Below are 16,806 nucleotides of genomic sequence, written 5' to 3' on the forward strand. Positions count from 1 at the left end.
ATATGTACTTAGTCTTTATTGTCTCCCAACACAAGGGAAACTGAAAGGCATGAGACAAAAATATCACAAATATAAGCTTGCACTTTACTACTTTGTTGACTGGCTGAAATCTGGAATTAGTCATAATTAAGATAGTTTTAAGGCGACATTGTACATAGTTCAACAGGTGTGTACTAAAATTAACTATATTGTAGTTAGTGCTATATAGTTGAACAATATAATGCTGCAAAAATCTGAACTGATTATTAGAAACTGAAATTTGTATATGTAAATGTGTGTGTGTGTGAGAGAGAGGGGGGAAGTGTGTGTGTGTATCTCAGGAAATATATGAGACATTCTAGTAAGATTGGTACAACATGTAAATTCACGCTGTGGTGTGAACAGTACACTCTGAAGTTTTGATACTGGTTCAGCTTTGTTTCTAACTACTGACCATTTATTTTCTTAGGCATTTAGTCTCCAGAGATGGACATGGAATGGTTCTAAATGTAAAATACAACACTTGGATATCAGTAAAAAGAATACTTTTTTTGTATTTATAGTGCAATTTACAAAGTAAAAGATTTGTCTTAATTACTAAAAAGGTCAGGAATTAAATAGAAAATTGTGCTTATTTTCATTGCAAAAATGGCACTTTCTGGAAGCTATGTTTGCCTCAAGCCTCTGAGCTTTTGGTCATGCCACTTTGCTTTCTGGAAAGTTTTTTCTTTACCTTGTTTGGCTGACAAGTGCCTCATTTTTTTCAAAGCTTAGCTCAAAGGCCACTTCCTCTTTGAAATCACTGTTGAAGTTTCCACTATTCTTAGGCCAGAGTTTTAGACTAGAAATTGCCAAACTTTGCGCCTCTTTTATTTATTGTTCTCTTTCTCCTTCTGAAGGTGTGCTGAGTTCCAGAGCTTACTGGGATTCATATTTGGTCTCATGGTTCTTATGAAGAGAGGATGACATGTAGGTGATGCTAGATGTATATTTTATTGCTGGATTTATATTTTATGTATTTTCCCATATTTCCTTCCTGGAGAAAGAACTATAAGCTTTTTTTTACCCTCTAAGCTATGAGAAAGCTTTTGTTTATTCGTAACGAAAGTGATCTGCATGTCCGATCTTTTGTAACCTTACATGAGACCCAAACCAATAGACCATGTTTGCTCTAGTAATATTAGAGTCCAGTTCCAACTCTTTCATAGATAATTCAAGCTGATTGCAAGTGTTTCCTTTATTCACACGATAGTTTTATGTGTACCTGCTACTTAAGCATGGAAATTATTATTGATGTCATCTTGGAGCATTACTGGTAGACAGGTTGTTAAGCAAATGAAGGCCTTGGCTCAATTTTTATAACTTACTGATTCTGGGAAAATATTTCCTCCTCTGAAAGAGAAAAGAGGTGCCTCTAAATACTTTAAAAATGATTTCCTAAGGAAGAGAGTTCTTGTGTGAGCTTTCCTCAGAAAGGCTTGCAAGAATGAGGTATGATGTCTGATGTTTCCTCTTTCTGTACCTGTGTCTACTGGAAGCACACTTGAAAAAGGAAAACCAGACAGCAAAGAAACTAGGACCATTGGTCTTCATGAAATCCAACAAACAGTTATATATTTTTTGGTAATAAATTGAAGCACCTCAGGAGTCAGAAAGACAAATCTATGGTCACTTCTTCATGGCCTGCTTTCTTTGTTTTAAAATAAAATGAAGAGGGGTAGAAGGCAAAGGTTTCCCCAAGTTGGGCTAATAATGAATTTTTGAGTAAAAAGAATCTAAATATGGGTTATGTTGAGAATAAGAATATTTTGATTACTTTCATTGATGACGCCTGTTATTCTGTTGGGGAAGAAAATTAGGTGGTTTTAATATTTGATTAATGAAAATATCTCATTAATATCTATTTTCCATGTCACTCTGTGGTATGTTTCCTCTTCCTCTCCGGCCCCCACCTCCATTTGCCATTTTTCCTCTTTGTCCTTTTTTTCTAGTTGCCACCAATCTGATTCACCAGTTTTTCTCAAAATCCAATTTGAATACTCCAAATTTGTCATATTCCAAGAACACTATTTGTCACTCTACCTCAAAATAAACACAGTTTTGAGAAGTACCAGGTTGTAATGGAAAAACAAGACCAGAAACAAATATGAGCTATTCTAATTTTAAATTAATACAGCATTCAAGAGGGGAAAAGAACCCAACCAATTTCTCTCTTGCAAACACATCATCTTGTGGATGATGTGTTTTGGACCTTCAGTTTTCTAATATTCTTGGCAACTGCTTTTTGAGTAACCCATTTATATAAGGAACACAAATAAATATTAAAGATATTGCAAGGATCCCAGTAATAATATGTACCTATAGTAGTCACCAAACCAATATAAGTAGTGGTAAGAAACCACGAGAACAGATCAAAAGAATGTGCTTGGTGGTTGGTGAATATTTTAATACACTAAGCAAATGGCTTGAGGTGACAAAACCAAGATCAGAAATATTTTTAAGTAGGTACCTACCTTTTCAGTTAAGTTTTCTGATCCAAGAGTTGTTCACCTTAAAACTAATGTGAGTTCCTTCAACATTAGAGGATGAAACATTTTAATCACTTCCCAACCATCAAAAATACAAAATTAAATAAATCACAGTATTTACCTCAAAATATTAGTCAAGGAGAGAAGAGATATAAAAGATTCATGCTCAATTTCAAAGGAACACCGTAATTAATAAAGATATATCTTGTATTCAGGAGCCAGAAATGGAAAAGAAAAGGTAAAATGAGAAGAAAAACAAAACCTTAATGATTTCTCAATCCCTGGCAGGCAGAGACTTGAAATAATTTGGGGTGACAGAATGTCAAAATCCACCGTTTCTGGGAGAACGGCATCCCAGGGTCATAGCCACCGAGGATGGAACTGTTTGTTAGCAAGACCAATAAGGTTTCCACAAATCATTCAAGGGCTAGCCTCACGTCTTTTGCATCCTTGGGTATCACACGATGATTTCATTTCAAGCCATTTGCTTTGGATGAAGATGATAAAGGGCAGCATTGAAAACAACAGCAACATTTGAAATGACCACCACAGGCAGTGAGGCAATTGCAAAGAAAGGAACCGCAACCAAAGCAGTAACTTACGGTAGCTACTTTCGCTATCGCTGGCATTAGAAGAGACATGTTCTGCAAGAACAGCACAGCAAATTAAAAGAGATACCAAGCCATCAGAGAGCAGCCAGAACTTAAAGGAATACACTCATGCAAGGCTACTAGAAATGTGAGCGAAAGGCAAGTAAAGGCCGCAGAAGAGATCACATTCAGGAAATTCAGATAAGATAAGATGAAAACTTTATCTTCGTTTAACAGGAAGCTACTCCTTGATCGCTCTGTCTTCTTTTGAGCAAACAGGAAAGTACTTTTAATTACAAAAAAAGTGTGTTGCCCATTTGAGCCCTCTTCCTTCTATAAATATTTTGACCCAAATGGATCATATATTGATCTGCTTTTCTAGAATAGTCCTGCAAAAACCAGTATGTTTTGACAGGATGTTAGGAGCTTCTAGTATGTAGACTCTTTTTTTTTTTTTGCAGACTTTTTTGTTTTTCTATTTTGGCCATTAGGTTTTCATCAGCAATATTGCATTTGAAATTGCTAACTGGTCCCTGGAATCCATTGAATTCTACTTCTATTTAAATGTTTTCTAAGTTAATTCTCAGGATGAAAAGGGATTTTGGAGAGCTTTCCTTCTTCTGGGAGTGAGTAGGAAATCTGGAGGAAGACATGAGTCACTGAAAAATGCTTTTTGAATCAGGTCGGTGTTTCCTTATTTATATCTTATGGTTCTTGCTTGGATGCTGTTGGTTTCTGGAGTAGGAGAGAAATCTGATGTCAAGCACAGGTCCTGCCACAAAATATGTTTTTATTCATGTTTAAAGACGTGCTTGTACAGTAGTATTTCAAATTGTTTTTACATAAGAACATAGTTTAGTTAGCATAACAGAAATAGATTGGTTATGTGCTACATTTAGAGGTTTTGCTTCCAAAACCATTTCCTTTTATCTGTACTATTTACTAAGGTACAGAAGGTAAATCCATCCATTTGTCAACTTCTTTGTACATCAGGTTAATTAAGTGAAGAATATGTGACTATTTCATTTCTGAAGCTCATATGGAATAGCTTTAAGATTTTTAAAAAGTGACAATGTTGTACACTTTTAGAAAAATGAAAAGAATATATGTTCTCAAATAGCAAAATATTATTTTAAAATCTATTTCATACTATAGATTCTTGTCACCTGATGGATTATTTTAATTTTTTAGCTGTACTGAGGTATAACTGACAGATAAAAAATCGTGACATATTAAAATTGTACAACATGATGGCTTGACTTCCATATACATTTGAATGGAGCCCCACAATTTAATTAATCAATTAAATGTGTTCGCTTTAGAACATGACCCTAATGAAAACTAAAGCATGACTTACATATACAGAGCAGTTCTCTGGTTAGCCTATGACCAGAATGGTATGGCTAACTCAGGCAGATGTTCTGCTAGTCCAAAGGGGTGGTGGGACAGATGTGGATCAAACAGGGTAAAGGTAGTCAAGGTAAACACCCAACAATAGCGCATCTTCATCTACATGATTATCTTAAAGTACCTCGATGAGGAGATGATAGGGGCTTTTTCCCTTTATGTTAGATTTTTGCTTTTAAAATAATTTACAATGATGCTACATTATTGGAGAAATTCAAACCCATGTCTTAGGGATCAATCTCTCTTAGCATCAAGGAGCTCTATAACAGAGCTCTTCTGTTGTAGATAATGAGAAATTGAAAACATATTCCAGCTAAAGTCCAAATTCTGGCTTACAATAGTATTAATTGGCAAATAACTTTACCTAAGGGAATCTGTATAATTTTAAAGAGTAAACAAACATTGTAAACTTTGGATTTAAGAGGTCATCTCTTATATTTTTGATGTTCCAATAGCAACTACTTTTAGTGATGTTCCTTTGTTAACCCTTTTCCCAGTTGAAAATTTAGAAGCTCTCTCTGGTGGTACTTGATGTTATCCAGATAATGCTGGAATCACTAATCGAGTGTCAACCACTAGTTCAAGAAAAACTTCATGGTATATTCCATAAAGAGACTCAATCTAGATAAAGTTTTCATCTTTAAGGCGATCAGTAGTTACTCTTGATCAGATTTTGTTTTCTGGGTATACATACTCTAAAAGAAAAACCAGATTAACAGTTTGAAGGATGAAGGGTATCATTACACAAGATTATATAAACAGTTCTTGAGAACAGAGTCCAGCTCAGTGCTATTCGGTTGTATACAAATGAAATGAACAGCTTTTAAAAATATTGCCCATAGCTTTGAATTCAAAGAAAATAAACAAAAAATGAATATGTGATAGAGTTGTAAAAGACACAAAACTCTGTTCTTATTTCACTGGAGCTTACACAATGGGGTTAGTATAAAAGAAAGAAAAATCCTACTGTAGTATATTAATACTCAGAATTATTATTTTTAATTGCTCAGTGCAGTAAAACACAAACTAAGGGCATAAATAACTAAGTAATTTAAGACTTTAATGCATTTCATTTTCCACTCTAAACTACGAAAAGGAAGACCTGACATAATACAGCTAATAGACAACTGAGAGAAAAATATACTAATATCATCTAAAACTTTATTGTGCAAACTTACAAGGCAGAAAAAAATAAATCAATGAAAGTTAAAAACAGAATTATTCATGGAAGGTCAAATAGCTGAACATTTACTTTTTGAGAATGCATGTTCCTTTTGAATATAAAATAGCTCCTTTACTAACAGAAAGTACAAAGCAACAGTGGAATATGGTAAAGCTTGTAAATATTTCTTGGTGAAAAGGCAGAAGGAAGGACACAAAGTACCTTTCTGCTTAGCTGCTCTAGGACGCTTACTTCACCCTTTCATTCACATGGCTACTGCTCTCTAGGGGGAGTGGCTGGCAGAGCAAGTGGCGCCATGCTTGGCATCAGGACCATGTTGCTCATAGGACATGGTCAGAAAGGGAAGGTGTGAACTGCAACAGAAGCTACAGTGCCTGACACACTTTGCTTTTAAATGCTGACATGCAGAACAAAATGGTTGAAAATTACTTTGTAGGAGCATTCACAGCTAGGTAACAAATAAAACTCAGATCTTGTGCATGCTAGGAGTGAAAGGTCCTCAAGAAAAGAACAAAAGCCAAACTTAAAAGGAAAGAAAAGTAAGGAAAAGTTACAGTGACCATTCCTGGGAACTTACTCAGAGTCTTTGTTCCATAACCGTCGTCACCTAATCCGGGGATGTCCTGCATGGAAGTCCCCAGAGAGAGCAATGAGAGAGGGAGAACAGCCACGGAAGAGGAAGGAAGAAGTCAGTGGAGTTGAAATGGATACTACCATGACAAGACCGTGTTGCCTCAGCAATCTGGATCCCACTCTCTTCTCTTTTGTAAAAACTTTCACCCCCGTCTCCTTGGGCTGAGACGTAGGATTTATGAGACAATGCACATTTTTTTTAAGCAGAAGATTGTTATTAAAATAGAGAAAGATTTGGCAAATGTCATTTTTGCCCACTGTCAATGTGGCCACAGACACGTGCCACTTAGAGCAATGATCCTTTCGAGTTTCATGATGAATTCTTAGATTTAGCATCCATCAACACAAGCATAATGCTCAGTGCTGAATTGTTGAGAGGGAAAGAATGAACAAATGTGCCAGCGATCAATCTAGGTAACGATTGCTTCCAATTAGTTCTTCAAGAGATATACGTGGCAGTGGAATCCAATATTTTTGTCTCAAGCTCCAAAGAGTTGCATGATAGCAAAGGAAAACCAGACTTAGTCTTGGTCACAGGTGAATGCTGGGGGAATGTGCCATCCCAGCTTCCTGAAGTCCCTCTCCAATGCACTCTGCAAAGAAGAGCCACATCAAGGGAAGGATCCAGACTGCAGCCAAGCACTGGTCACAGTAGTAAGCCCTGACCTGCCTGCTGTGTTGGTTTGCCTAGGCGTGTGGCGTGGGAAGCCTACGTCATGCGTGTTGGTGTGACCTTTTTTCTCTTGTGCTGCATGTGGCATTCTCTTCGAGAATCTACTTACGTTCAGGATCACTGGTTTCCTGCTCACTCTGCTCCTTGTTCTTGTAGAATGGGAATTTTCGTGAAAAGATGAAGCTCTTTTTACGCTTGTCATTGAATGACTGTGAAGGAGAAAAGGCATGGGGCAAAAACAGGGGACGTCTAATTGTTGTCACACTCATGCTGACAAAACAACTAGCTTGTAAAAGCAGAGAGAGCTGTAGTGACGCAAGTGAATATTCTACAGAGGTGCCAGAAGGCCCTAAAGGCAGATTTTAGTTTTAAGGCATGTGAATTCTGAAAGATGACACCTTGGGAAAATTGTTACCTAATTAAAAAAAACTGGTGCAGGTAAGTGATGGTGAGGAGAAGCATCTTAAATAGGAAGCGGGAGACCCAGAGTCTCTGTCATGGTCTATTACTTGCTAGTCCACAGGCTTACAGAGGTAACTGAATCTTTCTGAACCTCAGCACCTTCTTCATCTGTATCGTGAGGATAACAATTGCAACTTCTAGGTTGTGAGACTCAAGTATGGCAGTGCTCTATAAATGTCATCTTTATATCATCATTATCATCAGGTAGACTTTATTAGAGAAATTATCTTCTCAATGCCTGGATATCTTTTTAAATAACTTGAATTAATTCAGCTGGATTTTATTAAAACCTCACAGGGAAGTATGTAGATTTAGGATATATCATAATTATAGTATTACATGAAGATGTAGGATAATTATAGTGTAACATTTTTACTCAAAAAGGATTTTAAAGATAATTGAGTCCCAAGACTGCATTTTGTTGATAGGAGGCCAGAGGCACAGAGAGGTTGAATCCTTTGCCGATATCATAGTCAGATGGTGACAGCTGAGAAACCATCAACCACAATTGTTAAAATGCTGCTAAAGAGGTATTAACTTGAATTCGCTCAAACAAGGGAGAAATAAGAGACACTCATCTATATTCTGACATGTTAAAAAATATAAGAAGGACTGTTCTTAAAAATGTAAACTACCGCATAGCTCAAATGAGACTGAATTGAAAATGACAGAGGTATACAATATAATAGGTATGTGAACCAATTCATTCAGATGAGCATCATATGCTTCCTTAGGAAGCTCCTTAAGAAAATCCCATTTGTTCTCACCATTGCTAGTATTATGTAAATGCTTTGTGGGGTTCTTCTTTGGGAAATGTGTTTTTAGTCATTTCATAAATGACAGGCCAGCAGATGTTACTAATTTCATATACAAACATCATGTAAAAATTATTTCATCGGCTTGATTACCATCTTTTTTGATTGATTTGGGTCTAAGAGTCACCCTTCAAGGAATCATATCTATTACCGCATAAGTATTAAGATGAATATGCCAAAGAGTCTAAAGTTAATTTGACAAGGGGTTTAACTTAGTAATGGAAGCTGGTTGGAATAAATGTAGAGCCAGCAAAATGATTCTTGAAGGAAAAGTGCTTCTTTGGTGTATGTATTTTGGCCAATTGATGGGAATTAGTTATGTGCCCTTACGCATTTGAAGCTTGACCAAATGGTGTATATAACTTATTTTCTTTGTATATTCATATACTCCTCTATTAAATTGTGCTAGTCACTTAGGAAACATTAAAGTATAAAAATTCTGGGGCTGTCATTCAGTAACTCATTACTTTTTTACTTCCTAGGAACTTTCACCAAATTCAGGTGGAACTTAATGCTTCTTAAAGAAGACTTTAGGAAAAATAATAAATCAAATATTTAAAGATTTTTGAAATCAGGGGGCAAATTTTATACTTCATATTCAGGTGCTGGAAATATATTCTCAGAGAAAGAATGAAGTATCACTCCAGAATTTATTACTCTGCTGATAGCGCTTAAATTCAATGTAATTTTATGTTGAATATAATTCATGATTTATCATTGAGGAATGGTATTCAAAGACAAGGCTGGGAACTCCCGCTAAATTTTCCCAGTTAAGAAATGGTAAGTTCTTAAAGGAACATTAAATATTCTTGCATCACTCCAGTTTCATGCCACTTTTACATTTCAAGCATATTTAAACTTCAGTAACTGAACATAAAAGAAAAAAAGATGTAAAACTTAATGACATGATATTGTGAGATACGTTAGACATGTAACTTTAACATTACAGATGACTTGACATGCAAAAGAAATTTACAAACTTTCATGCAAATACAAAACAATGCCAGAGGAAGAAAGCCTGGGATTAAAATGTAGACACAGACAATGAATGTGGAGGTCTTGAGGTCTAAAATGGGGCTGCATGCAAACCATACAACTTAAATTGTCTCAAGGGTTCAAAAGAAAATGAAAATGTGTTGTCTGTGATATGAATTCTTATGTCTGTTCAAAGCAAGAACTGTAATGTGTTAACATTCCCCAAGTATGAAAATGTTGTGTCATCTCGTTGGGGTATCATAATATTTAGTACCACAATTTTTAAAAGAACAGAAAAATACATAATAGTTTCTCAAGCAGAAAATTATCTAACCCTATAATCTTATTAACCAAAATCATTTTGCATTGAAATTAAAGATAATGATTTATATTTATGAACATAACATCAAACTACAGCTCAGGTCACACTCACAGATTTTTGAGTCACCTTATCAGGGACTTAGTTAAACATTCCAGGTCTAAGAAGTTATATGTGGTTTATGATACTTTGAAACTATTCCTTATTTTTTTAATTAGACATATATTGCCATTATATAAACTTTTGGTTGCTGTTGAATGTTTCTTTTTCAGAATGAGTATCTGTTACATGACGATTAAGTGAGGACATTAAATTTGCACTTTCACTATAGAATATATGACTCCAAGCCAATTGAAGGCTGACTGATGGTTTTATGAATCATGCTTGATCAGTGCTAACATATTTTTTCTCTACATTATAGTATCTTAAATTCTGATCCATTGTTTTCATGGCAGGAAACTTTTTTTGAACAGAGATCTTATAGTAAGCAGCAAGTTGGCATATCTAAGAATTTCATTTTGGAATTTGACCTGAATTATTGAGTTCTTACGAGCAAAAGTGCAAGACATCAGCTAATGTTTATTGAGCACTTATTATCTGCAAGACTTGGTTTTAAAAAGATTACAGGTGCTGTTTCCTCACTAACTTCTTGAGGTTAGTACATCTTACACATGAAGAAACTGAAGTTTACAAGTCTCATGTTGCTCAGAGTCACACTTTTGGTGAGCAGTGAAGTCAGGATGTGAATTTGCAAGTATTCCTGGTTCTTATGATAAAAAAAAAGATTTTCTGCAACCCAAGGCAGTTTCATGTTTATATTCAGAATTATTAGCAAAATTCGACTCTCTTAAGCACGACAATAATCTATCATCAATCCCACAGCTTCACTGTTTGACAATTATTTAAATCACCTGATACTGTTGGCTTCAACATTAGTTTCATAGGTTATCATGCTAGAATAGTTTTGATATCAACTGGTGTTTCTGTGGACTGCATTGTATTGTTATTGTTATAATGTTAAAAATAAAATACAATACATTTAGTGACACTGGCTATGAATGGTAATTAAAAGCCAATTGTCCATAATGGCAAATCTGTAGAGCCAAGGTAGATTAGTGGCTGGTTAGGGCAGGGAATAGGCATAAAGAGAATGGGAAATGGCAGTTAATGAGTACAGTGTTAGGGGAGGTGAAATGTTCTAAAGTCAGATTGTGGTGATGGCTGCATAACTCTATGAATACTGAAAAAACACTGGTTTGTACATTTTGAGCGGGTGAATTATATACTATGTGAATTATATATCAATAGGGATGTTTAAAAAAAAAATGAATCCCTTCCCAACCTGCATATCAAGGGATGGGAGCAAACAATAGCAGCATGTTTGAAAATTTATTTGATATAAATAATTTTTAACTTTAGTTGAATGAGAGGAAAACACCTTCCCCAGCCTTGGCAATCAATTGCATACATATATCTACCTTGATTCTGTTGTGTCTCTGTTACATGAACACTTTTCATGTTGTGACAGACATTAGAGCACCATGCCAAGAGTTAGCACATCATAATTGTCACTCAGAATGCTCAGCCTGACCCCAGAATATAGTGGCATTGGTAAACAAATGGCATTTGGCTTAAGACAAAATACAGGAGTTATGAAGAAAGAAATGAAACAAAGCAACAAACTTGAATTGCTCCTCCTTCCACTGAAGTCCCATGTTCTTAAAGATACATGAGTGAATCTTGACCTTTTTTTAATCCTTCTCATCCAGAAAAATCTAAAACTAGGAGCATGTTTCAGTTTTTCTTCTCATGTTCCCATTATAATTTTTCAAGTTTCATCATTTTAAATGTCACCTTTATGATATGAATATTCTGGGCAGAATTTAGATTTAAATTTATTATTTACTGAACAGAGTAACAAAAAAACAATTTTTTTGTTACCTCCTTAGCTTTTATAAATGCTTTATTACTCTTAATTCATTCTTTCATCTTCTAAAATAATTGTTTCCTTTTGGAAAGTTGTTACTATAAGTTTAGGCCACCATATTGTACTATATTATCTTGCTCTCATACAGAAAAAAACAGAGAATTTTAAAACAGGAGAGGTTAAAGAACAAATAAAGATGTAGCAAAGATGGTATTAAAGAAAAAAAATTAGAGTTGACCTTTATATATACCTGTAACCATAAATTAATGTGTCTATAACATTGTGTCTATAACATATTCCAAATCAAAAGGAGTTGTTTTGGAAACTTAATGAATTCATAAATCTAGGCATTGAGCATTAACACTGTACCATCAACACTGAGTTGCTAACATCACACATACATACACACACACGAAGACAATCCAATGATGGAAGATGGAAGAAGAAAATATTACTACTAGGTAGCCCTGCAAACTACTACTCCCAAGTGAAAAAAAAAAATTGAAAGGAGATTAGAAAAGAAGGAAATATTCTTCTCCACAATGAATCTGAATCTAATCAAATTGCTAGACTCAAGTAACATTCAATATATATAAAGAGGACAGAGAAACATGATATATTAGACAGTAAGGAAAATCTGGTATGAAACAAACCCTATAAGACAAATGATCTGGGTTCTTAAGAAAATTGAAAGAAAACAAAAAATAGAGGAAAATACATAGCTCAGAAGTGGTAAGGTGGATCAACTAATTTCAAAAGACTTAGCTTCTGCTCAAACAAATCATAAAAGAAACCAAAGCAACAAAAAGCATTTAGGGTGTTTATAAGTCAATTTGAAACCTGAAAAAAAGACTGGCTGTTTGGTAATTTAGTAATTGTTAATATTTGTGTATAATAATAGCATCAGGGTTATATCACATTGAAATACTTAAAGTTGAAAAGATTTGATTCGTGGATTTTCCTTTTTTTTTTTTTTTTTTGAAATGAGAAGGCAATAGTGCTCCATTTGCCCTCAGTATATATTTTTAAAAGATAAAATTATAGGGCCTCCCCAGTGGCTCAGCAGGTTGAGCGAGTGCTGTGAAGCTGTCCACAGCCTCTGCAGCAAGGGTTCGATTCCCGGCTGGCCAGGGAGATTCTCACATGGTGAGGCAGACCTCTCCTGTCTCGCCCGCTGCTCCCCTCAGCAGTGCTTTTGATCCATTTGCCTGTTCTGCACCTGGCTCTGTCTCTGGTGAATCCTTTCACCCTCCTGTGCCTCTGGCCTGTACCCCAGCTCTTGTATAAATAAAATAAAATCTTAAAAAAAATGAAAGATAAAATTATAGAGATCTCGTACAGATCTTGATCTCAACAAGCTTATCGATGGTTGAATTTTTAAATCATTAGATGTATAAGCAATGAACAAATGAATAAAAACATAGAAAGTTGCTGGAAAACAGTTGTCATTATGAAAAAAGGGTGAGGTACCAATGCAGAAAGTGGAAGGAGATGAAATATGTTGTGATGATGAGTAGTAATTTGAGGCATCTAATGTAGACTTAGATTCCCTGGTGGTGCAGCGTGTTGAGTACAGCACTGTGAGGCTGTCCACAGATTCTGCAGCACGGGTTGGATTCTTGGCCGGCCAGGGAGATACCCACATGGTGCAGCAGACCTCTCCTGACTCACCCACCGCTACCCTCAGCAGTGTATTTCAGTCAATCTGTCTGTTCTGCTCCCTACTCTGTCTCTGGTGAATTCTCTCACTCTCCCATGCCTCTGGCCTGTACCCCACTTCTTGTATAAATAAATAAATCTTAAAAAAAAATGTAGACATATAATTTTCTAAAATTTTGTTTCTTGTCTCTGTCCATACCCCAGCAGCAAAAAGCACATCTGTCTGAGATTTTTATTCTAATGATTATTTTCTAGAATTAGGAACTAGTGGTTTTCTTTCTTTTCTTTCTTTCTTTTTTTTTTGGGAAATGACTGATTCCAAAAGCAAGGAAAATATAAGGTGTGTCTGAGTTATTTTGTTGGACTATAAAGTAAGCAGTAACAAACAAAACACAAAACAATATAAAATTAAAAAATCCCTAAAATTAATAGTGGCATTTCAAAAGAACTTAACTAGTTTAACAGGAATCATACCAGTCAAACTTACAGAATTTAATGTTAGAATGAATAATGGAGTATAAGACATTGAATTTAGAAAGAAATTCCTGAATTTAAATAAAAATTACCAAAAATACCTAAAATGAATAATTAAAAATGAGAAAGAAGAGAATATAGTAACGAGAAAGAAGAGAATATAGTAAGATATCAGCTAAAAACTATAGAAAGCATTAAAAATTTACCATTTCCCAACAACCATAATTTAGCAACCATTGGCTGCTAAAACTATTGGTTAAAATGCTAGGAAACAGAATATTTTCTCTTCACAGTTTATTTTGTTATTAAAAAGCTGGTAACAGGTAACTTTATAGTGTATAATCTGGCAGATAGCACCTTAACCAAGACACCAAATAATGGGATTACCTGACACTATGTGCCTTCTAATGGAAAACATGGAGAAGCATACAGTATAATTTGTATAGTATTCCTGCTAAAAATGCATTTGCTGAAGCTAACCATGAAAATAACCAAGAAAATTAAATTTAAGAGACAGTTCTCTTAAAATATGCCAATGTCACAGAACCATAAAAAGCTAAGAAAACATTCTAAATTATGGAAGATTAAGAAAACAGGGCAAAAAACATGTGTTATACTGAACGGAGCTCTGGGTCAGAATACACACACATGTGCGCACACATGTAATAATTTCTACAACCTCTCAAAATAGTTCAGGGCGGGGGATCTCTATTGTTTCTCTCTCTCTCTCTCTCTTTCTCTCTCTCTCTCTCTATCTATCTATCCATCCGTCTATCCACTTACCTGCCTACCTATTTTCTATATCTATCTATTATATATATCTAATTTGAAAATATAGAAAACAAGATTGACTCTGAATTGGTAATTGTTGAAGCAGAGTAACAGTTATAAGAGGTTCATAATTTTATTTTTTCTACATTTTTATGCTTGAAAGTTGTCATAATAGTGAATTTTTTCTATGTTTTTATTTTAACATTTATCATTTTTTACATTTTTTAGACAATATTTGCTTCCCCCCACCCCCTCAGATGCAGTCCCCATAGAGTTTCCTTCCCCAATGCACCCGTGCACCATCACCTCAGTCCCCTGTGCTCCTCCCTCCCTCCCTTGGACCCCTCTCCCACCTCCTCCCCTGCAGGATGTCTCTGGTTTATAATTGTGCATTTTTGCTTTGTTGTGTTTTGTACTGTTACTATTTTTTATACTGATGTCTTATTGGGTTCCCCTATATTCCTGCTATAAGTGAAACCAACCGATATTTTTCTTTTTGCTTCTGGCTTATTTCGCTGAGCATAATTCCTTCTAACTCCATCCACGTTCCTGTGAATGGCATGAGTTTATATTTTTGATTGCCGAATAGTATTCCATTGTGTATATATACCACATCTTCTTGATCCAGTCATCTATCATAATGTGAATTTTGACTCATAGCTTATAAACCAAAACTATATAAATATAGGTTGCCCATCTGCAGGTAAAAGCTCAAATGTTCACATTTCTAAAAGAAAACATGACCTATATTTGTTATCTGAGCCAGGCAACAGCTTTTTGGATAGACTATAAAGGCAAAGAGGATAAAACTAAATTGATAAATTGGATTTCATCAAAAACTTTTGTTGTTCAAGAGAAGTTATTAAGAAAACGAAAAGGCAAACAGTAAGTGGAAACTATTTATTATACATGTATCTAATTATTATTATTCAGTCTATTTAGAAAACTCCTTCTACTGAACAATAAAAAGAAAAACCATCCAATAAAAATGGTTAAGAGATTTGATTGGTTACCTAACATAAACAAACTTATGACATCACAAGTCACATGGGAAGTGTGAATTCAAGCCAAAACAAGATGTCACTTCATACTCATGAAAGCAGTTGAAATCTTTCTAAGACTGACAATTTGAGGTATAGAAACTGAAATTCTCATAAAATTTTATTGGGAATACAAAATGGTAGAGCCACTTTGAAAAATAGTTTGGCAGTTTCTTATAAAGTTAATCATGTAGCAAATCTAGACTCAAACTCACCCATAGTTATTTAAGAAAAACATGTCCACTAAAAGGTCTTAATATGAATGTTCATAATTACTCAAAATTGGAAACAATTCTGATTTCCATGGTAAGATTGTGGTACTGATACAAGCAACAATATGGATGATTCCTAAAAGCATTGTATTGAATGATATGAGGTAGACACCTCAGTACTTGTGTGTGTTTCCAATTATGAGAAGTTCTACAACAGGCAAACTAAGCTATGGTTGTAAAAAAAAAAAATCAGTGGTTGAAGACTTAGGAATTATGTCTTATCCATCTATATCATGTTTAGAACTATGACAGTTCTCAAAATTACATTTCCAGTTTAGGCTACTCTCCTAAATATGTATAGATATATCTTCTATACCTTGACTCCAGAGGTGGTTACAGAAACTCTTTCCTCTTTGTCCGTCATGTGAACCCTGGCACGTCTTTAAGATTATGCTTAGTTATTCTACCCAAGAGTCTAATAGCTCTCCTTTCTACATATTTATCTCCTGCCACAGTATGATCTCATACAGGTACCACATAATTTTCACTTCTGTATCTTCATGGCAGGTACTCAATAAATATTCATTAAACGAATCCATGAATCGAAGTGTTGAGTGATGATTTCAATTGGGCATATGGGGAGACACTTTGAGCAAAAGGATGAGAAGGAGGAGGAAGAAGACAAGAGAATAGAAAGAAGAACAATGAACACTGGGAGAAAATAAGAACCATAAGGAAATATTTGTTTTTTTGTTGCAAATATTTTGTTGCAAAAGTTAGCTCTTTGAAAAGATTAACAAAATTGATAACTATTAACCAACAAAATGATGAGCAAAAGAGAGAGAAGATTCATTACTAATATTAGTAATGAAAGAGAGATGTTATTACTGACCACAGAAAGATAAAAAGAATTATAGAGGGAAACTAGAAATAATTGTATAGCTGTACATTAGATCATTTAGATTATAATAAAGAGATTGAATTTGTAATTAAAAAAAATATCCACAATGAAAGGACCAGACCCAGAGGACTTTTAATGTTTACACTAAACATTAAAAACAAAACAAAAAACCAATCAACTCCTCACTAACTTTTCCAAAAGATAGGAAAGGAAAACCCCCCTAACTCTATCATTGAAGCCACAATTACTAAGATACCA

General features: G+C 34.8%; 1 protein-coding gene across 22 annotated transcripts in view; it reads right to left on the minus strand.

Annotated features, from left to right (window-relative positions):
• DLG2 (discs large MAGUK scaffold protein 2) overlaps window positions 1–16,806 on the minus strand; it is a gene marked incomplete at both ends in the record, with an annotated part of 1,956,162 nt that overhangs the window by 26,570 nt on the left and 1,912,786 nt on the right. For 12 of the 22 annotated variants that reach the window (XM_084247141.1, XM_084247158.1, XM_084247144.1 and 9 more), the window contains one exon: window positions 6,265–6,310. In XM_084247141.1, coding sequence (XP_084103267.1) covers window positions 6,265–6,310 — 46 coding nt within the window. Of the gene's footprint in view, window positions 1–3,109; window positions 3,152–6,264; window positions 6,311–7,102; window positions 7,203–16,806 lie in introns of all 22 variants that reach the window. The other 10 variants (XM_084247148.1, XM_084247145.1, XM_084247159.1 and 7 more) reach the window with 3 other exon arrangements.

The sequence above is a fragment of the Talpa europaea genome (assembly GCF_964194135.1).
Source record: "Talpa europaea genome assembly, chromosome: 1".
In the NCBI taxonomy this organism is placed as follows: Eukaryota; Metazoa; Chordata; class Mammalia; order Eulipotyphla; family Talpidae; genus Talpa; species Talpa europaea.